Below are 21,475 nucleotides of genomic sequence, written 5' to 3' on the forward strand. Positions count from 1 at the left end.
TATATATATTAAGAACGATTTCGGCTATAGACCCGGAAAAAATTATCGAAAAATTTAACTAATCTCTGAAAGACACGCTATAATTGTAGTTTTGGATTTTTGTTTTGCCTTTTTCTTATAAACAATAAGGGTAAGTATTTTATTTCTTGCCCACACTACTGCTGATAGGTGATTTATTTTTATTTTTTTTACAATTCTTAATTTCTTTTTTAGCTTTTTGTTTTTGTTGTTTTCCATATATGTACGAGTTGCTGCTAATTGTTATATATATGCATGTATTTCCATTTCTCCATCATTAAAATTGTTCTTAAAAAAGTTTAAATGCTAGTAACGCTTTGAATTAATTTATTTATGATGTCTGCCCACATTAAGTATAGTTATAGACTTGTTTGTTTGTTTGGTTTTTAAAATATAAACATGTGAATTGCGTTTTGTATTTATTAATGTTGGGAATTCCATGGATTTAATTGTTTCTTTCCTTTAATTTCATAATTTGCGACTCCTAGAGTTTATTTCTTTTTATCTTTTTAACTTTTCATAAACTTATGCTTAACTTTTGTTTTCTTCACATTTATTTCTAAATATATGTAGAGGTGTGTATGTTCTCTCACTATAATCATGTGCTGCCTCGCTATTGACGTTCTAGCATGCCATTTACACAAAATACCTATCCATATGGCTGCTAAACGCTCTCAGATCATATATAATTAATAGCTAAGCAACACGGTGGGCGGGCAGAGAGTGCGCGCAGGACGTCATGAGCGTTACAACACTAAGTAAAATTTTACAATTATTTTGTTTTATGCCATTAGTTCCATAACTCGATTCTTCATGATGATAAGAGCCTTTTTTGTCGTCGATCGGTCGCTTGATTAGGTTGCATTCGGGAAACTAGCTTTGCAATGAGTAGGACTTTTGTTTCTTTTTTTTGTTTTTCTTTTTTTCTTTCATATTTGTTTTTGTAAAGTTAGGCAAGGATTCTCCAATTGTGCGACATTATTGAGCTGAAATATATAAATAAATCCGAAGTCAAATAGTAAGTACATTAACAGGTGAGACGTTATATCACTTACAAACTGCCGCGACCTGTTGCGTCTGCTCTGTGAGCGTAGACGTGGCTGTCTTCGTTGTTGCGGCATTCGATGCCGTGGTGTCCGTGGTGTTGCCTGTACCGGCAGCACTTCCTGCATTGTTGGCAGCTTTCAGAGCTGCGGCTACGCTACCATTTCCATTGGTTATGTTGCTCTGGCGGTTGCCGCCGTTATTGTTACGATTGTTGCTGCGGTTACGATAGTTGCCGCCGCCGCCGCCCATGCGATAGTTGTTTCGATTGTAGCCAGGTGCGCCGCCATAGCCAGCATTCATGCCGCCATTGCCAGCACCACCCATCGCATTGCCATTATTATAATAATGGTTGCGCCCCCGGTAGCTATTAAAAAAATCAATAAATTATTAAATTGCTGGAAGGAGACGTGAGCCTTGCTTTAACTCACCTGCCACGTCTGGTGGAGGAGACGCCAAACGTCTCGGTATTTAATTTGCGCTCCTGACGCCAGTCATTCTTTTTGTTCTTACTGCGATCCTGAGCAGCCTCGCACGAGATGTTGTCAAAGAACGATTTGGTCTTATCGTAACCAATATGCACGTCGTCCTCTTCAGGCTCATGCTCGCCGGCGCCGGTTTCGTTGCCAGAGTCGTCTTTCTTATCGGTCTCACCATTTAACTGTGCAAAGTTCAACGGAATAGCAATTTAACAATTTGAAATAAAATACGTATTCGCATGAGTGTGTGGTGCATTGTATGAGTTGAGTGTAAATTGTTTTTTTTTTTTATAAATAAAATCATAAATAAAGTAAACAGGGCACTACAGTTAAGATGATTTTAAATGAGTCAAAAAATTAATATAAACAAACGAACTTATACCTCATCAGTAGTGGTAGAAGTTGTTGTTGTTGTGGCTGTTGTGGTGGCTGTTGTTGTAGCTGTGGTTTTGTTGGGTTCGTCGCCCACCTTGAGTTTCGCCAGCTGGGATCGCAGCTCCTCGAACTTATTATTGGCCTGCTCGAAATCAAAGTCACCCTCAAATTTGATCTTGTTGCGCGGCTTATTCTGATTAGCCGATTGCGGACGATAGCCCTGCTGATAAACAAACAAATTCCAACATAAATATGAATGCCGAACGCAATTTGGAATTGTTTATTCTATTGCTAGAATTTACCTGATTTGGTCGCATTGGCCCACGTGTACCCATGCCGCGATTGCCACGCATCATCATATTATTCGGATTCTGTGGTCCGCCACGATGCATATTCCATGCACCGTTTCCACCACCGCCGCGCTGCTGCATAGCACCGCCGCCAACACCCCCACGGTTACGTTGATTATTATAGTTGTAATTGTTGTTGTCCATTTGACGGCCAGAATCACGGCGATCGCGCTGTTGCTGCTGCTGCTGGTGGGGATGATTGTAGAAATCGTTGTTGTGGTTATTCCTCTGATTCTGCTGCATGTTGGTTCCTCCTCCTCCGCCTCTCTGCTGCTGTTGTTGCTGCTGCTGCTGCTGCTGATGGTTTTGGCGCTTATGACCGGCATCGCGCGCATTACCACCTCCACCGCCGCCGCCAATAGCTTGTGCAGAGTTTTGCTGCTGCTGATGAATCTGCTGCTGTTGCTGGGAGTGCTGCTGAGTCAGGTCGGCTGTTGGACTGATGATGAGGCTAATAGGCGTGGTCGAACGCGAAGCGCTCGCTAGCATATCTAAAACAGAAACTTTACATATAGACAGGAAGACGTGCATGTATGCAGATTAATGATGTGTATGTGTGTGTGTGTGTGTGTGTGTGTGTGTGTGTGTGTGTGTGTGTTTAGGTGTAGGTGTAGGAGTGTAGGTGTGAGAGTAATTTTTATGTTGTGTGTCTTCAACTTACTTTGTTTTGGCTGCTGCTGAGGCTTTTGTTGCTGCTGCTGCTGATTACCGCCAATGTTCATGAACGGTCCTCCACTGCCAGGTGCGCCGGCACCTGGTGCCAAGGAGCCGGGGCCCAGACTGGGTGCGCCCAAGGCACCAAATGGATTGCCATTTCCAAATCCAGTGCCAGGTGCTCCAGGTGCACCTCCACTGCCACCAGGCATCGATGGACCAGTATGTTGTTGCTGCTGCTGCTGTTGTTGTTGTTGGGGCGCATTCATTGGGAAATGCTGTGGCATTACCTGAGGCCCATTCTGCAGTTGGGCCTGCATAATAGCCGGATCATTGTGATGCGGCAGCGTATGGTTGTTCACAACGCGAATGTCTTTGATATCGGAGCCGCGAAATAGAATGTAATCATAGATCTGCGACTGCGGAGCTATTTGAAACTGCGTATCACGGTCCTCCGTGCCAAAGGAGCGCACTGTTTAACGATAAAATAAAAAGACATTTTATATATTACCTTAATATATATAAACTTGTATGTATGCATATATGTGCTTATGTACATATGTATTTTCTGTTATATTCCATACATATGCATGGACGGGTATGTATAAAATGCGAAAAACGCGGCAAGGCACGAGTATGAAGACAGTCATCGAAAGTACAGTGTTGTAATTGCTATTAAATTACAAATAGTAGATATTTAATTTTGTGTGATAGGTCAACATTAGCTTGTATGCAAAATCTCCCTTGGTCCATTTAAATCATTCCCATGCTAACGGTAGTCGCTGCCATAATCCGTTAATTGACCCTGGCGCCAAAAATTGGTTTTGCCAGGGAAATAACGAACACATGCACAAGTCTCTATCTGACTAACACATGTATTTATTTTGATGTAAATCAGTACACGCACACATATATATGTACAGCTACATGCATTATATGCATGTGTGTGTACTTGTACGTTTATATGTATGTCATTTTGCGCGTGCATGGGGATGCAAAAGCAACACTGTACAACCCGAAGCTCTATCTGTGCCGACAGCATCTGAGCTTCGCAAACATGACAAACAAAAAGCACAAGAGAGATGGAGAGAGAGAGGACAAAAGCGAGAGAGTGGGAGAGCGAGTTGAATACTGTCGAGTGTGTCTGCCCGCTCTTTGCGCGATGAGCAGCAAATTACTGTAAAAACTAACTGAAGCAACCAAAAACGTGAACAAAAAAATTCAAAGAAACCATTTTCTTTTCAGCACCCGCCTTTGCATTTTACCGTTTTAGTTTTATAGCACAGATTACATTGTGCACATACATACTTACATACATAGATATATGTACATGCAAGCCTGTCCACATTTAAAGAAGAAAAATAACACGAACGTGTGGGCATGCATATGAACATATATTTTATATTTTACTTACCACTCGATAGGGCGATTGTACACTCTTGTGGATCCACCGTATATAGGCGGCCTTCATACCTAATGTCAGCTTTCGAAATTAGGCTGATCTTCGAGCCCAACTCCGGTAATCCCCCACTCATTTTGAATTCTGATTGTTTCACTGTTCGGCCCGCGTATTAATACAAGTATATTTAATTCACCAGTTTTTACCAAAAAATGTTTCTGCTTATGGCCGACAATTGCCGACGAATGGAATAATCAAGTAAAGCAAACAATTATAGCGAGCGCGACGTTGCCCCGTTTGCGAGCGAGTGTTGCCTGCTGCGCTGCAGTTTCAACCTTTCGACGTTGACAAGCACGCAATAACTTTCTTTTTCCAGAGCAAATGTTGAACTTTCAAAAGGTAGATTTTTAATACAATAGATATGGAGCACAGTTTGAAAATTATATCAAATCAAATAGATAAATTAGTAAAAATGATAAATTTTTTGCAATTCGTAATGTGGAAAATTTTTTCACCTTCCGTCTGCAAAAACCTACCCGTCGAAAGTGGAAGATATTCCTACGAGCAAAAGCACTCGCTAGCATGTTAAGTGTTGTTAAACGTCAAAAGCTGGGGCTGCATAATTCTAAATGATTACACACTTTTCACATATTGATGATAATAATCTTAACTTATATGTGAAAATCAATTAGTTGGGTTTTAAAAACATGGTGGGTGATCAATTTTATTTTAGTGATTATTTATAAATAATTGTTTGTATATACCAGAAGTATGGCAGCACCTTCAAAAAATTAATTCACAAGCAAGCGACAGCACTGGCAGCTGAACATGCAACCCTGCGTTTGTCACCGCGTTTAACATTCAAAACGTTCGATTCTGAACAAGGCGTCGCTTGATTTTTGTCGACGGCATCAGCTAAATAAACACTGCATGTAGCTGTTAAAATATTGTTAAATTACACAAAATATTAATATGCCGCCACAACGCGAGCCAATTAGTGTGCGCACGACGCGACTCAATAATTTAATATTAGGTAAAGGAGTTGGCGCCGTGCAAAAACCTTTGACAAGCGCATCAAGACGCAGCGTTGTGCCTCTAAATACTGCAAGTGCAGCTGTCGCAGAAGCCATTTGTCGAGAGGGTTTGCTGGACGCATTCTGCCTGCTGTACAATGAGTGCGACAAAGAGACCCTTAAGAAACGCGACCGCAACATAGCGGAATTTGTAAATAAATGTAAGTTCTTTATTATTTTTTAACTTTACTATGACATTTAAAGTACCTTTCCGATCCAGTTCGTCCGATCATTGAGGAAACGCGCCAACTGCGCGTAAACGCAGATGATTTTGTTATTAAGGCCCTCATTGGCAAAGGCTATTTCGGCAATGTCCATTTGGTGGTCGAGCGCCAAACATCCGATGTTTACGCCATGAAGAAGATCAAGAAATCGATGGTGACCACATCGCAAGTGGAACGCGACATAATGTCCCAGCGTAATTCTGAGTGGCTGACCAATTTACAGTATGCCTTCCAGGTGAGTTTCATTTACATACAAAATATATACATAATTAAATTGAATTTTATTCGCAGGACAATGACAATTTGTATTTGGTCATGGAATATCTGCCAGGAGGTGACCTACTCAGTCTAATGTCCCGTCACGGACCTTTTGACGAGGATATGGCCCGCTTTTATTTAGCCGAGCTAACACTGGCTCTCCATACGCTGCACACCATGGGCTATGTTCATCGAGATATCAAACCGGAAAACATTTTGATCGATCGCTTTGGCCACATCAAATTGGCAGACTTTGGCAATGCTGCTGCCTTGGACCGAGATGGACATGTTTTGAGTCTTTCACCAGTTGGCACACCAGACTATATAGCTCCAGAGCTCTTACAAACTATATCAACCTATAAGCTATCAAAATCTATGCATGACGTGAGTGTAACTGTATGATTAATATATTTTATCCTACTCACAAATGAAATATGAAAGAAAGAACTTAATGAGTTTCTTCATATTTCATTTCATGATTTTTCACTGAATTGCTTCATATTCAATTATAATAACTTTTGATTATTAATTTATTAAACAGGTAAGCTGCGATTATTGGTCCATGGGCATAATTGGCTACGAGCTGATATGTGAGATTACGCCCTTCCACGAGGATAACGTCCACGAGACCTATTCGAAAATACTTTCGCACTGCGAGGATAGCCGTTTGAAGAAAATAGTTAGTTTTCCCAGCGATCTGAAAATTTCTAGCAATTTGAAACATTTGATCGGTTCGTTGGTCACGAATCCAACGAACCGGCTTTCGTATGATCAGATCGTAAAGCATCCATTCTTCGAAAGCATCCAGTGGAGCACAGTCCGTTCGCAGGTGCCGCCCATTATACCCACCATCAAGTCGGATGATGATATCTCCAACTTTGAGGACGGAATACGGCATAAAGCGCGCCGTGAACCGCAGGCGAAAAAGTCACTGACTTCGAACATGAAGTCGAACGATTTTAGCGGCAAGGATTTGCCTTTTATTGGCTACAGTTTCGTTCATTTGGAAAATGATTACAGTGCAGCCGATGGTTCGGATACAGCACGTACAACTAAGCTGCAGGAAAAGCTGCGAACTCTGCAGCAAAAGTTGAAATCACGCGAAGGGGAGATCCTAAAGCTAAGACAGGAGCTGGTTAAAGCACAACAAACTGTTAAGCAGAGTGACGGGTCATCTCAAGTGGTGCTTGAAGCTAAAATGGAAATCACAAAACTCCAAGATATTATTAAGGAGAAGACTATGGAGCTGGCCAGCTGCAAGACTCAAATCAAAACGTTGCAGAGCTCAGCGAAAATTGACGAAGAAATGTGGTCGAAGAAAGAAGCCACAATCACGGATTTATTGCGCCTGAATCGCCAGAAGTACGAGGAGGCGAAAATTGCATCCGAACAAAGATATGAAAAGCAGCTGGCGGAGAAGAAACAAGAGCTGGCCTGCACGGTGCAAAAGCTGGATGCGCGTGAGCTCGAATTTCATGCCAAAACTGACGAATGTAAACATCTTCAAGACAAGCTGGAGAACTACAAGGAAATGCTGAAGCAGCTGAAGGAACAGAGCGTTAAAGCCGACACCAATCACGAGAAGCAGAGACAACAGCTAACAGATAGCTATGAGCAAAAGCTTTCAGAGCTGCGACAGAAACTGCGCGAATCGCAGGACACCCACCGTCGCATGACCTTCGAGCTGCAGAATATACGCACGGAGCTGGACGAGTCAATTAGCTCGGGTAAATCAAACCAAGAAGCTAAAAATGCGACAGAGCGTAGCATCGAGGACATACTCCAGAGACTCAATTGCGAGATAAGCGCAAACAACGAGCTGCGTGCAGCCAAGGCTTCTCTAGAGACGCAGCTTAGTCTCACCAAAAAAGAATTGGCTGAAGTACAGACGGAATGCAACCGTTTGGAGCGAGAGCTACAGGTGATTGACATTGATTCCCAAATAACTTGTAAATGTCTATAATGATTCTCTTTTGCTTATCTTACAGCTTGCTGAATGCCGTGGAAACTTGGCAGAAACATCGCTTGCGTCTCAGACCTCGCCTTACGAAACAGCGCCAGGTTCGCTGACGGAGTTGCATGCCATTGAGGATCAACTACGCGCCGATTTGGTGGCTGCAAAGGATGCGGAGTCGGCGCAAAAGACTCGCGCAGATCAGCTGCAGGAGCTGGTTTCTAAGCTGGAGAGAATGCTCGAACGTTTCAATGAGCAAAGTTTGTCCCCCATGAAGGGTCATTCGGGGGGTGCTGGTAACAGTGCTGTGGGTGATATGCTCGAGCGGCAGAATGAGAAACTAGAGGATAAACTGGCTGCAGTACGAGAGCAAATGATTGTAGAGCGTCAAGCGGCACGAACCGCTAACTTATCACTCTGGAAGGTGGAGAAACAACTGGAGGAGGCGCTCGCCGAGAAGAAGCTGTTGGCGCGACGCATGGAATTGACGGAAGAGCGCGTCAAGAAGGCGCAGAACGAACGTGACGAGGCACAACGTAAACAGAAATCCACGCAGGATGAGTTCCGTCAGCGCGATGCACGCATTGATGAACTGAAAGCTGAGCTGGCAGCCAGCAAGCGAGATGTACTGAAGGAGCATCGCATGTGGGAGAAAGCCGAGGAGGAGCGCATGAAGTGCAAATCCGAAATAATCGAGCACTTGGCAAACATCCACAGGCTGGAGCAGCAGGTCCGAGAGGTGCGTCAAAAGCTGAATCAGTCCCAGCAACGTTGCGATGGGCTGGGTCTGGAACAGAAGCGTCTACAGCGCGAGCTACAAGAGGAACGAGAGCGCAATGCGGCAGCTGGCGAAAACACTCAGGCCTTGCAAGCGGAGTTGAAGCAACTGACGGATAATTTCCAGCGCCTAAAATACGCATGTAGCATAACTGACAATCAGCTGACGGAGGTGGAGAATATGCTGGAGGCGGAGCAGAAGCGAAACAAGACACAGCAAGCCCAGCTGGATGCTTGCCATGTAAAGCTACGGGAGCGCAACGATCAGGTCACCCAGCTGCGCAAGGATCTGAATGTGCAGGAGTCTGAGAAGCGGCAAGCTGAGCAACATGCGAAAATACTGAGCGTAGAATTGGAGGAGCTCAAGGAGAACTTGAAGCAGTTGCAGATGAAGTTAATATCACAGCAGAGTCAGCTGGTGGAGCAAACGAATGCTCTGTTCGGCGCCCAGGAGCGGGCGGATCAGCTGGATGTGCAGAGCGCCAGTTGCCAGGCGCAGAATGCAGACTACGAGCGGGAGCTGCTTTGCCTGAAGGAGGAGAATGCTCGCATTCTCAGTGAGCTATTCCACAGCAAGGAGGAGGTGCTGCATTTGCATGACGAGGTCAAGAATCTGCAGACAGTGCAAACAGGACTTCACACCGAGATCGATGAACTGCAGAATGCGCTGACCGAAAAGGAACAGTTCTATGTACAGCGGGACATCAAGGCAATGGCTACGCTCGCTCAGCATAAGAAACTCATCGACTATTTACAGGTAATGCGATAGCTATAGATTATTATTGATAATTGATAACTAATACACCAAAATTGTAGCTTAAGGTGGAGGATTTGTCTGCGAAGAAGAAGAAAACACTTGCAGACAAAATCTTTGGATCCAACAGCAATACCAAGGAGAACATATCGCCTAATGATGTGGAGTCATCAATACTATATCGTGCTCTGAAAGAGGAATTGCGCCGGGAACAAAAGCATTCCAAGATGCTGCAGGATCAGTTGGATCAATTAAATGGTAATGCAAGATAGAAAATGAAATGTCTACGGAATATAGTATGGATGAATTGTTCTTTTAGGCACTGCAACTTTACGTTCCCCACGTAAGTCAACCGTTGCCAATGGAGCTGCAGAAGAGCCCAAGCTGAGACCCGCTAGCATCGCCACAGTTCCCCGATCTCCACGCAAGCAGCCGACGACAATAAAACGCTCGGCAAGTCAAACGGAAACCAAAGCAAATTCGAAATCACCAGAAAAGCAGGAGGGCAAAGGCGAAGTAACGCATCATCGTTTCGAGTTGGCTTTGCAAGAATCGAAGGTCGATGCTGCCAACTGTGTGGCCTGTGATCAACCAATTATAGCCGGCTCGCCTTATTGGCGCTGCAAGGAATGCAAGGATGTATCGCACCGCAAATGTCGGGCTAATGTGACTAGCAGCTGTGGCAGCTCAGTTGTGTCGTCTTGCGATGAGGTTAGCGAAACTCGACCAGAGTCCAGCTGCAGCAGCAGTCTGGACACAATGGAAAGCGAGACTAACTGCACTGATGAGTACAAGGGCACACTGGCCTACAATGGCTCACAGAACAGCCACAACGGCGAGGTCATTGAGATCAATTGCGCATTCGAAATAGTGGAGCAGAAAATCTTGCTATTTGGCTGCAACAGCGGCTTGTTCACCTACAATGTGGATGGACAGCGCTTGCTGCATATTGCTGGCATCGAGTCGGTCAGCTGCGTGTCCGTATCGACACGTCTGGCCAAGGCTATGATGGTGGGTGCCAATGGCGAGAAGCTCTACCAGTGTGACTATCGGCAGCTGGAGTCACGTTGCCAGAGCACGATCCCCTGCAACAAGCCTGTGCTGGAGACGTCGGTCATTGAATTGCCCTTTGCCAATCGTTCGGTGAGCGAGAAGTGGAAACTTGTGCAGATCTCAAACGAATCTGAGAATGCTCTCGACTCGGTGGCCATTGCGGCAACTTCGACACGCATTGTCATACTCAAATACGATCATAAGCTGCATAAGTTCAAGCCAGTTCGTGCATTGGACACTGCCACGCCCGTAACATCGATTTTCTATACACGCCACTCGGCCATCGTCAGCTCGGATAAGTTTTATGAAATCGATCTAGATAACTATGCGGCCGAAGAGTTTGTCGATCTGGCAGATAAGACGCTGCAGCACACATCCAACTGTCAGCCCTTCGTAGCTGTGCGTATCTCTCGTCAGGAGTTCCTGCTCTGCTTTGCCGAATGCGGCATCTTTGTCGATGAATTTGGTTGTCGTTCGCGTCCCTATGATTTGAGTTGGGTCTACGCGCCAACTGGCTTCTTATACCGCGAGCCATTCCTTTACGTGGCGCACTATCAGTACGTGCAGATAATGCGCATACATCGCTCCTACAGCAAAGAGATGACCAATGCGGAAAACGGAGACTCATCAGAAATACAACGCGCTTACTTGCCCCATTACATGCCTACTCTGCTGACTTCCAGTGGAGAGCGAAATATTTATACTCTGTCTATAGATAAGCAAGCGGGCTATCAGCAGGTATATCACCTGGATGCATTGCGTGCCTTCAAAAAGAAACTCAACGTGTCCATGGAGACAATATCCTCGGTGGCAACATCAATAACGCTTGGCTCGGCGATGACAACGGATAGTCTATAAGGCGTACTTAACCAATAATATCTCTGCCTGTAAATACATACATGCGTATGTATATAGTATTTAACACAAATTTATCATCAGTCACAAATCACTTTTTATATTATATTTTATTTGAATATTTTAACTATGTTTATTTGCGATTCCAGCGAGAATAAAGCATTTCAATACATTTAGCGCCAAGTTTGAATGTCAGTTATTGGGACACCCTGTGAAAGCTTTAGACTTGTAATTACACCCTGTGCAGCATAACAGTTATTTTTCTTTTCAGTTCGCATAGACTGATGGAGCGGCAACAGCATCTAATGAACGAGTGCCGAGCTTTTGTTATCCAGCGCAGTAAAAGGCCTTTAGGCGCAGGGTGCGGGCGTCATATTTCGGGTGCTCCAAACCACATACGCATACACACACATAAATGTATTGTTATTGTCGCAATTGATGTTAATTTATAGCATGCCGGTTGGCTGGGTATATGTAACCTGACGACGATGTTTAAATCAGAGCGAAAACAAAGCGCGCGTCGCACACTTGCTGCAAGCGCAGCCACTGCTGGTAAAATGTCATTGTGCCGAGCCTGTTTGGTCCTGCTCAGCGCAGAGGAGCCCACCTACGATTTGTACCAGGAAAAGGATTTGGCCGCCAAGTTCATTGGCTGCATGCGTGCCGGCGATGGGCTGCGATTCTTGGGCGCTCCACTGGACAAGGAAGTGAGCCCACAAATTGTGCTGCGATGCATCTGCGATAGCTGCTACCAATTGGTGCAGCGATTCTATGGTTTTCAACGTATGTGCGAGGAGTCCTTTGCGAATTTTGAAAAACTCTTAGCGGAAGTCAGCTCGAAGACCACCTACAACCAGAGAGAAGAGCAACCAACGGAGACGATAAAAGTGGCATTGCCAAGCCCTGCCGAAATTGATTTGCATACAAAAGGCGAGAAATCAATTGTTCAGGCTCAGCCTGTGGAGGTGTCCGTCGTAACGTCTGCCGAGTCAATTGAGGATATTGTGAGTGTAAAATTCAAGAGCAAACCCATGCACAGATAAGTTTTACTGTTTATCTGTGTATGTCTGCACAATCTAATCACATTGGGGCTGATGGTGCCGAGCGCGTTTGAAAGTATAACTGTTCATTTGAGCGTGCGTGTGTAGGTGTGGGTGTGTGTGTGTGCGTGTGCGTGTGTATGTGATACAGAAGACAATGAGCGCAAACAGTCATATATGTTTGTATGTACGTATGTATACGGCACGCTTATTTTATTAGCGTGAGAACGTATCAACATAATCAGAATAGACATACATACACACACACACACAAGTGTAAATACATATACATATGTGTAATTATCTGAATAAATGTTATCAGAGAAGGAAGCGGTTGGGATAGCAACGGCGTCCAATTGTCGAAGCTTTTTAGCTGAAATCTAACAAGGATCGAAATGAAAAGGATGTAAAATATCAATAATTGTCAATAACGGAAATTATAGTTAACTTCATTTTTATATTTTATTTAACCAGCAAGCAACACCTGACACGAGGTACCTGTTAGGCAGGTACTCTTCACAAAATTATCTTGTTTATTTATTATTTTTATATACACAAATACAAACAAGTATAAACAATAAAAGAACTTGTTTGGTATTATCATTTATATGTATACTATATGTTCGGGCATAAGTATAAACAAGTTTAGCTACTAATCTGAATATATATTTGTTTATCTGCAGGAAGAAGTCTATATAATCGAAGATGATGCGGCAAAAGAGATTCTGGGCAAGGAACGGATTGTCAAATCCGCTCAGCCAGGCTACACGAAACGCCCTTTAGGACTTCGCCATAAAATAGAATGCAATATATGTGGTTGTGGGTTCTATAAGATGTCCCTTTACGAGGCACACATGCAGAAGCATCAAGGCAAACAGCCCTACAGCTGTACGGTCAACAACTGCGGCAGGACATATGCGCGAGCTAATTTGCTGGCAGCCCACCTTCGCGAGAAGCACCAAAACAAGCGATCCTCATATGCTTGCACCCACCCCGACTGTAACAAGGTGTACACTGCGCTGCGCAGCCTCAACTATCATATACGCCGCCAACATGCAAAACAGATTGAAGCCAAGAGTCCTATGCACATGTGTGATCAGTGCGGCAAGTCGTATGGGAGGAAGGCTCTGCTAACACGCCATCAATGGGTGCACAGGAGCAAGTGTGAATATGCCTTCGCATGCGATTTGTGTGAGCAACGCTTCTACACCAATCAAAATCTAAAGGATCACGTCCAGAGACGACATGGCAATAAGAAGCAACTGTGGCGCTGCAAACGATGTGCGCGCATCTTTCGCTCTCGTGTCACGTTGTCTGCTCACCTGAACAAGCATCTAAAATCTTGTAGATCCTAAGCAGCTAGTCAAATTCAGTCCATAGTATATATCGTATCCATTGACAGAACTAATCAGTTATTCGATTTTATTTTAATTTTATATATGTATACGTAATTTCAATAACTCTTCAAGCTAACACAACTTATTACAATTTAAAAAGTACAATCATTTTGAAATACTAAAATTTTCGTTTTCGTTATTTTTGTTCATTTTTCTGTAATAGATATATGAATATTTATCGAGTCGAAAAACCGTTGATGCCGTTGTTGCATTAAAAGTAAATACATATATGTAGCGATTGGGTATCTGGGAGGATTACTATATAATTAGCTAACATTCACATGATGGCCGGGCCTGGGCCTGGGCCTGCACGAATTGCTTTAAATCAGTACAAAATTGATGGCAGTCGCCCGCTTACATACTTCAAAAAATCATTTATATAAAAAAAAACAATTAACTAAATTTCATGCTTAAGTTTAAAGAAACAGACGTTATGGAAAATACATACATATATATCATATTACATTACATATAATTAATTTGCTTCAAATTCTTCAAAATTAAAAATCCAATAGTACCTATATATATATATATCAATGATAATCAGGAGAATGCGAATGTACCAAAACAGCATGAACTAATATAAAGGTTGAGATGTGGGTGGGTGGTGTGTATGTAGTGCGGTGTTTGTTGGTTGTTTGTCGCACCAGACATACAAATGCTTAATAAATACGCCACAATATGAGCATAGATGAAAATGAAGGGGTCGCCGCCATAGGTTCCTTTTTTTTTTGGTGTTTAGGTATCCTTGTGCTTCTCATAGAAGGCATCTAGGTATTTTTTGTACTCATTTTGATCGTTCCACATCATCGCGGCCTGCGCATTTAATGGACTCTCATTGTTCGGTTCGCCCAACAGAGATTGTATGGACAATAGTATTGTGCGCACGTCGTAGAGTGCCGACCATTTGTCTTTGAGTATGTCTAAACAAATAGCGCCCTGCAGGTCGACGTTGGGATGAAAGCAAGGCGTCAAAAATTTAACCACTGGCGCGGCATACGGATAGGAATTTGGAAAGTCAAGCGACAAGCGATATGTCTGGCTCGAATACACAGTATTTATTGGGCCAGCGATGGTGCCGACCCATTTGAAAATGTTTTCGCCGTCTGGAAATGCCGATATTCCCTTCTCGTTGGCCATCATTAAGTTCATGAGTTCTTTGTGCAGTCTATGTAAAACACCAACAAAACAAAAATTAATGCAAATCATTTGGTTGTTGCACAAACATACATATGTATATCTATATACATATATATGTATCAAAATTTGGCGCCTTACCTTTTGCTCACAGCATGATTGTCTTTGATAGGTAGCGAGTCATCATTGTGTTTGCTACTGCCACCAGCACCACTCTGTTCAGGGCTGATGTTTTGTGCCATTGCGTTGCACTCTGGGAATTTAGTTGGGTGTTTAATATGCTAAAAGTGTCACTATATATACTGCAATGTCAATTTTGGTAATGCGCGTCTGTTACTTTTGAGAATCTTTTTTCACTAAAACAAAATGGATGGAGGCAACACAGTGTTGCTTTGAGCGTGCGCAGGGTTGTATTTCCCGTCAGCTGAAAAATAACAAATAGCTTGCTCTATAAGCGAGTAACAAATAAGAAAATAATATTAATAAATAAAGCATACAGCAGAATCATCAATCATTTATACATCTTTGCTATGACATCAATTAGTTGGAAGGAGCGATGTGCATATTTGATAATTTAGATTCTTCGCAGCTTTATTGGTAGCACTTCAAATAAATAAATAAGACTACGATATTTAAATACTATGAGTTCATCTCTAGTAAAATATCGTAAAAGTTTATTCATATTAAAAAAATAAAAGCTTGATTTAAAATTATTTGGGTATGGCGTCGCTTCCGGAAGTATAAATGAATATGTAAGATATATATTGTTTCGGCTATTAGGATATGCCAAGGTGTAACAGGAGAATATGTATGCATCTAACGGTTTCGATATTGAAGTTACCTTAAGAATCTGTTTATAGGGGTTTTCATGACAAAGCTAAGCTATAAATGAATTAGTTATTTTTTATACAGCTTTATCAATGTGTAAAATTGACCTATCTTTTCAGAAGTCCAAACTGAATTCATTTCTAAATGGAAGAGAACAATTTGATTTATGGTTTGGAATTGCAGGCTCGGGCTCTAACGCCACAATACGGCGAAGGCAATGATGTCTGCTTTTTTATAGCCACCAACTCGCTGAAGCCCACCAATCAGTTGCATCTGTTGCAATATGACGAGGAGCAGGGCACCATACAATCAAAAGTGAGCTAGAAATCTATTTATTGTACACATTTTTTTATTGATCAACGTCTTTTCAGATCTTCGAGCATGCACTGGGTGAGGTTTGGAAACTGAATAGCTGTCCTCACGATGCGCATTTGCTGGCATCTGTGTACAACGTACAAAAAGGAGCTCAGGTGTTTTCACAAGCAGCACTCTTAACTTTACCGAATGACGATTCAAGGAATAAAAATGATGTTGAGCCCATCAAAAGTGAATATATACCATGGGCCAAAATTGAGGTGCTAGACACGGCTGACTTGGGCGAGCGTGTGAAAACTGTTGAATTCCATCCAAGCCAAGAGCAAACGTTGGCCTGTGTGGTGGGCAACAAATTGGCTGTGATGCAGCGCGCGGAAGCATCTACTCGCGTGATAGCCGAAGTCAGCAGTGGTACCAGCGGTGCCAAGCACACGTCACCATTTACCACTGGCAAATGGTCGCATCATCATCAGGGACATCAGTTCTTGGCCTTGCATGACACGAGTATTCGGGCATACGATGTGCGGGACACTCAACATTGCGCGTGGAGTATAGAGGATTCACATGGACAGTTCGTGCGCGATTTGGACTGTAATCCGAATAAACAGTGTCATCTAGTGACAGGTGGTGATGATGGATGCCTAAAAGTGTGGGATTGTCGCATGGTCAAGGCCCCAGTATTCGAACGCAGCGATCATTCGCACTGGGTGTGGTCGGTACGGTTCAACACATTCCATGACCAATTAATACTATCCAGCTCAAGTGATTGCAAGGTTCTACTGACCTGTGCAGGGTCAGTGAGCTCAGAGGCTCCAGGCACTGATGATAGCGAAGAACTTGAAACGGGCGCTTCACAGGAGAGGCATAAAGTGCTTTCAGATGGCTTACTACAGACCTTCGACCAGCATGAGGACTCTGTGTACTGTGCAGAATGGAGTAATGTAGATCCTTGGATTTTCGCATCGTTAAGTTATGACGGCCGCGTTATAATCTCAAAGGTACCGAAACAATACAAGTACCAAATCATTATGTAACCTATTGCATATACTAGATATTCCACTAGAACGTATAATAAATATTGTTTAGATAAATATGTTAAATAAAGCAAATTATTAACTAATGCTTAACCAGTATCTTCTGACGTACAATCGGAGGAGTCATTGGGATTGGCTGTCTCCACGGAGCAGACACGTTTTATCAGTTCATTTTCTATCTCAACAATACCGTTCTCGATAGCCTCCTGCATTTGCACGTATTCAATTGTCGCTCCGCTCTTTTTGGGAGCTGGCTCTGCCGTGGGCTTCGGCTGTGATGATTCCGCTAACTGCGCAGCCTTCGCAGCTTCCGTTTCATCTTCCGCCTCCTCGGCCAAGCTACTGCGCTGGGGCTGAACTTCTGCATATATAGCAGGATATTGCTGCTGTAGCTTTTGCTTTATTATGCGCACCTTGCGAAATATGTAATCTAGATCCTTTTTCATTTCACTCAGTAATTTTACATGTCGTTTGAAATCTTCACTTGCATTCTTCAAACGGCTTTGCGACAAGGCATTGCAGTTGAGCAGCATTTCATTAGTTTTCTCAAAGCGCTGTAGCCTTTAAGTATATATTTGATAATTATTTATTTGCTTGTCATTTTTATCTACTCACATTTGTTTTTGTGCTCTTATCATGGTCTCTACATCGCTCTGATTTACCATTCCAGATAGACCTTGTATAAAGGATTCGGCCGCTGTATAGTTGTTAAATTCATATCCATTAAAAGACTCCAGATCTGGTGTAGTATCTGCATTGTCCTCCGCTATATCCGTAGCTTTAATTTCAGACATTAAGCTTGCTGACCAGAAGATACAAACAAAACATAAACAAGTATTATTTATACAGCACTATCAAAACTAATCGATAAATCAAAGCTTAGTCGATATATCGCGAAGTCACTGTGTCAACGGTCAGAAATAATTATTGCAAATTCTGTTACTTGTATATTTAAAAAATATATATATATTTATATATATAATAATTCTAACAGAAAATCTTGGAGGAAATGCGAAAATACTTTTTGAATGTAAAGTCACTACATTTTATTGTTAACAGATGTTTTGCTTCTCGGGCAAATGTTAAATGTTAGTAAGCTCTGTTCATAGCATTTTTGCAAATGTTAAACCTCTTGACAGTCAACAGCTGTTCAGAGAATAGCTTAGCTTGTGGAATAATTGGGGAATTGCTTCTTTTTTTTTTGTTATTCGTTTTATTATTTTATTAGCTATGAAGCTGGCACCGACAGTTAAATTGAATAATGGATACGAAATGCCCGTTTTGGGGTTGGGAACGTACAATGTGAGTTGCGTTTAATTATAATAAATATTTCTTATTAAATAAGTATATAATTAAATATTTATATTTATATAATATTTATATAATTATATTAAATATTTCAGTCCAAGAATAATGAAGGGGAAATAGCCATAAAACACGCGATTGACATTGGATACCGGCATATCGACACCGCCTACTTCTATCAAAACGAGGCTGAGGTAGGCAAAGCTATACGGGATAAGATATCAGAGGGCGTAGTCAAGCGCGAGGACATTTTCTTGGTTACAAAGGTAAGACTGAATACTCGGAATCATTTTAAATTCATATTTCAAACAGACAAATGAATTCTTTTAGCTCTGGAACATTCATCATGATCCCAAATACGTTGAGACTGCATGCCGCAAGCAGCTGTCCAACTTCGGCTTGGACTACATTGATCTGTACTTGATGCACATGCCTGTTGGCTACAAGTATGTCGACGAGGAAACGCTTCTGCCCAAAGATGAAGCAGGTCAGCTTCTGCTGAGCGACATTGACTACCTGGATACCTACAAGGCGATGGAACAATTAGTCAAAGGTGGCCTGGTGCGCAGCATTGGAGTGTCGAATTTCAACAGCGAACAACTGTTGCGTATTATCGAGAATTGTGAAATCAAGCCGGTGACCAATCAAGTCGAGTGCTCGCCGGCAATTAATCAGAAGAAATTGACGGCCTTCTGCAAGAAGTATGATGTAACCGTAACTGCATACACGCCTCTGGGTAGACCAAATCCGGAACAGCAGAAGCCTGACTTCCTCTACTCTGCCGAAGTGAAGGCCATAGCTGAGAAATACAAGAAGACAACTCCCCAAGTTGTGCTACGTTATTTGGTATATATAGTAGAATAATTTCTATGACAACTGTGGTCTAATCCTACGACACTTTTTTTTAATGATTTAAGCTTAGTTTAAAATTCATTATCACTGTAATTTTTCATTTAACTCTTCTACTTAAAGGTGGAATTAGGTGTAATACCCATTCCAAAATCCTCAAATGTTGGACGCATAAGTGAGAACTTTAACATTTTCGATTTTGAGCTGACGGCGGAGGAGAGATGTGTACTGGATGGCTATAACACTGGCGAGCGATATGTGCCTTTGAATTTGATCAAGAGTCTCAATCACAAGTACTATCCATTTGGCATTGAGTTTTAAAGCAAAAAAAAAATATAAAAAACATAAAAATATATATTTATGTAATATGATATTTAAAATAAATTGCAATTTGCGCACCGTTTCTTAATGGTCATAAATTCAAGTATTTAAATTATTTAAAGCTTTAGACAACTCAAAATTGCCAAGATATTGTGTGTAATCGAAATTGATTTATTATTTTGTTTTTATATTTCTGAACCAATAATATACACATATTCATAATATAATGATACCCGCACGTTGTTTAACCACATGTGAGGACGATGAGGAAGACAACACCCGGGTCGCTCTTATACTGGGCGAGAAGCCCGTCTGCGGGATCAAGAACCTGCTGATGGCACCCAAGATCAAGCTCAGCAGCGGCTACGAAATGCCTGTGCTAGGACTTGGCACGGCTAATGTAAGAGCAGCATCTGTAAATCTGTTAAATCCTTTCCGATTTCCCACTGCAGATGCGCGGATATCAATGCCTGACTGCCATCCATTGTGCTGTGGAGACTGGGTTCAGGCACTTCGATACGGCTTACGTCCATGAAAACGAGAGGGAGGTGGGCGAGGCCCTGCGCACGCAAATCCAAATGGGAAATGTCTCCAGGGAGAATATCTTTCTCACTACCAAGGTAAGTCCGATTTGATATGCCTGCACAATGATTCTCCGACTCCACGCTAAGCTTTGGAATATCCATCATGATCCGCGAGATGTGCGTCGCATATGCGAGAAGCAGCTGGAAGCACTTGGCTTTGACTACATCGACCTATACCTAATGCACTTCCCAGTCGGCTTTACACACTTATGCGATGAGATTCTCTACCCTAAGCAGGACGATAAAGTACAATTATCGTACGTAATAGAGATTCTCATTTAAAATGTTCTCTTAAATATAACTATATTCCATTTCGATAGCGACGTGGATTACATCGACACGTGGCGGGCGATGGAGGAGCTGGTTAAGCTGGGTATGGTGCGCAGCATTGGTGTCTCCAATTTTAATATGGAGCAGGTGCAGCGCATCATCCAGTGCAGCTCATCCAAGCCGGTTGTCAATCAGGTGGAAGTCTGGCCTGGCTTCATGCAAAAGGACTTGGTCGACTATTGTCGCTACAATGGCATCGTTGTGACTGCCTACGCGCCAATTGGCCAGCCGGATCGTGAAACTCATACACCCATCTACTTCTTCTCCGAGGGCATGCGACGTCTGGTGAAGAAATACAAGCGCACGCCTGCCCAAATCGTGCTACGTTATCTGGTATAGCCAGCAGCATGTGAGTTGATCCTAGCTCGTCGACCTGACTAATGGATCTCAATATATTCCCAGATTGACTATGGGGTGGTGCCCATACCCAAGGCAGCAAATCCCTTGCACATTAAAGAGAATCTGAACATATTCGATTTCCAGCTGACTGAGGAAGATAGGCGTCTGCTCAAGGGCATCAAGCCCAAGGATCGCCTCATGAAATTTGAGGAAGCTGCGGAGCATCCTTTCTATCCGTTCGAGCGAGAGGATGAGCGTGATCGCCGCACCGAGGAATTTGAGAAGGAAGATGGTACACCCAAGAGGGCGTCGGCGGCAGCACCCGCTGATGGGCCAGCCGAGGGTGAAGAGGGTGGAGAATAGACAAGGGAACCTATTGAATTATTCATTTGTTCTCACAAAATTGTTGTGCGTCTCAATAAAATTCGAGGTATTATATATTTATTTAGGAAGTTTTTCGTGCATATTCCTGAAGTTAGCGTCGGAAGTATAGATATTATAAAGTAAAATAAATATTGCAATACCTTAAATATGGTGAGCAAAGATAATAAAGATAAAGATAAGCCACTAATGTATTCTAGAGAAAAAGACCGATCTTCTGCCTATCGCAAGATAATTATACAATTTTTGGCCGTGGTTCTTGTTGTTATGCTCAGTCAAAAAGTATGATTTGATATTGCTTTATGACCCGTTTGACAAGTCAACAATATTATAATGATTCCATAATTC

At 42.6% G+C, this 21,475-nt stretch overlaps 8 protein-coding genes across 18 annotated transcripts; 5 read left to right on the forward strand and 3 right to left on the reverse strand.

Moving 5' to 3' along the window:
- Positions 1–328: 328 nt before the first annotated feature.
- LOC6581948 (protein LSM14 homolog B-A) lies at positions 329–4,876 on the reverse strand. 7 transcript variants are annotated; one of them, XM_002007625.4, is made up of 7 exons: positions 4,335–4,876; positions 2,928–3,392; positions 2,219–2,757; positions 1,924–2,136; positions 1,494–1,723; positions 1,074–1,429; positions 329–1,004 (listed from the first exon to the last, which is right to left on the reverse strand). In XM_002007625.4, exons 1-7 carry the CDS (start codon positions 4,453–4,455, stop codon positions 997–999), a joined length of 1,932 nt encoding a protein of 643 aa, XP_002007661.2. In that variant the 5' UTR covers positions 4,456–4,876; the 3' UTR covers positions 329–996. The 7 variants fall into 7 exon arrangements, with proteins under 7 accessions (XP_002007661.2, XP_015017648.1, XP_015017649.1 ...); XM_015162162.3 differs by having other exon boundaries at positions 2,219–2,769; XM_015162163.3 differs by having other exon boundaries at positions 1,924–2,139; positions 4,335–4,875.
- Positions 4,877–5,169: 293 nt separating this feature from the next.
- Positions 5,170–11,450, forward strand: LOC6581949 (citron rho-interacting kinase). The gene is made up of 7 exons (XM_032731687.1): positions 5,170–5,553; positions 5,613–5,851; positions 5,908–6,258; positions 6,416–7,795; positions 7,863–9,362; positions 9,422–9,617; positions 9,679–11,450. The coding sequence occupies exons 1-7, from the start codon at positions 5,292–5,294 to the stop codon at positions 11,268–11,270; spliced, it is 5,520 nt and encodes a 1,839-aa protein (XP_032587578.1). The 5' UTR covers positions 5,170–5,291; the 3' UTR covers positions 11,271–11,450.
- Positions 11,451–11,579: 129 nt separating this feature from the next.
- LOC6581950 (zinc finger and BTB domain-containing protein 41) lies at positions 11,580–13,828 on the forward strand. Its single transcript, XM_002007627.4, has 2 exons — positions 11,580–12,271; positions 12,991–13,828. Exons 1-2 carry the CDS (start codon positions 11,756–11,758, stop codon positions 13,660–13,662), a joined length of 1,188 nt encoding a protein of 395 aa, XP_002007663.2. The 5' UTR covers positions 11,580–11,755; the 3' UTR covers positions 13,663–13,828.
- On the reverse strand, positions 13,713–15,248 carry LOC6581951 (ubiquitin-conjugating enzyme E2 C). The gene is made up of 2 exons (XM_002007628.4): positions 14,983–15,248; positions 13,713–14,872 (listed from the first exon to the last, which is right to left on the reverse strand). Exons 1-2 carry the CDS (start codon positions 15,081–15,083, stop codon positions 14,443–14,445), a joined length of 531 nt encoding a protein of 176 aa, XP_002007664.1. The 5' UTR covers positions 15,084–15,248; the 3' UTR covers positions 13,713–14,442.
- Positions 15,249–15,463: 215 nt separating this feature from the next.
- On the forward strand, positions 15,464–17,104 carry LOC6581952 (EARP-interacting protein homolog). Of its 4 annotated transcripts, none has more exons than XM_044010299.1 (3): positions 15,464–15,649; positions 15,789–15,984; positions 16,041–17,104. In XM_044010299.1, exons 2-3 carry the CDS (start codon positions 15,814–15,816, stop codon positions 17,016–17,018), a joined length of 1,149 nt encoding a protein of 382 aa, XP_043866234.1. In that variant the 5' UTR covers positions 15,464–15,649; positions 15,789–15,813; the 3' UTR covers positions 17,019–17,104. The 4 variants fall into 4 exon arrangements, with proteins under 4 accessions (XP_043866234.1, XP_002007665.1, XP_043866236.1 ...); XM_002007629.4 differs by having other exon boundaries at positions 15,464–15,593; XM_044010301.1 differs by having other exon boundaries at positions 15,465–15,559.
- LOC6581953 (kxDL motif-containing protein CG10681) lies at positions 17,008–17,920 on the reverse strand. Its single transcript, XM_002007630.4, has 2 exons — positions 17,634–17,920; positions 17,008–17,579 (listed from the first exon to the last, which is right to left on the reverse strand). Exons 1-2 carry the CDS (start codon positions 17,810–17,812, stop codon positions 17,108–17,110), a joined length of 651 nt encoding a protein of 216 aa, XP_002007666.1. The 5' UTR covers positions 17,813–17,920; the 3' UTR covers positions 17,008–17,107.
- A 230-nt stretch (positions 17,921–18,150) lies between these two features.
- On the forward strand, positions 18,151–19,591 carry LOC6581954 (aldo-keto reductase family 1 member B1). The gene is made up of 4 exons (XM_002007631.4): positions 18,151–18,320; positions 18,422–18,589; positions 18,654–19,169; positions 19,296–19,591. The coding sequence occupies exons 1-4, from the start codon at positions 18,249–18,251 to the stop codon at positions 19,491–19,493; spliced, it is 954 nt and encodes a 317-aa protein (XP_002007667.1). The 5' UTR covers positions 18,151–18,248; the 3' UTR covers positions 19,494–19,591.
- Positions 19,592–19,682: 91 nt separating this feature from the next.
- LOC6581955 (aldo-keto reductase family 1 member A1-A) lies at positions 19,683–21,190 on the forward strand. 2 transcript variants are annotated; one of them, XM_002007632.4, is made up of 5 exons: positions 19,683–19,893; positions 19,946–20,113; positions 20,165–20,334; positions 20,398–20,740; positions 20,810–21,190. In XM_002007632.4, the coding sequence occupies exons 1-5, from the start codon at positions 19,720–19,722 to the stop codon at positions 21,107–21,109; spliced, it is 1,155 nt and encodes a 384-aa protein (XP_002007668.1). In that variant the 5' UTR covers positions 19,683–19,719; the 3' UTR covers positions 21,110–21,190. The 2 variants fall into 2 exon arrangements, with proteins under 2 accessions (XP_002007668.1, XP_015017650.1); XM_015162164.3 differs by having other exon boundaries at positions 20,398–20,756; positions 20,810–20,893.
- The last annotated feature ends 285 nt before the right edge of the window (positions 21,191–21,475 follow it).

Source organism: Drosophila mojavensis, unplaced genomic scaffold (genome assembly GCF_018153725.1).
Source record: "Drosophila mojavensis isolate 15081-1352.22 unplaced genomic scaffold, ASM1815372v1 contig_74, whole genome shotgun sequence".
In the NCBI taxonomy this organism is placed as follows: Eukaryota; Metazoa; Arthropoda; class Insecta; order Diptera; family Drosophilidae; genus Drosophila; species Drosophila mojavensis.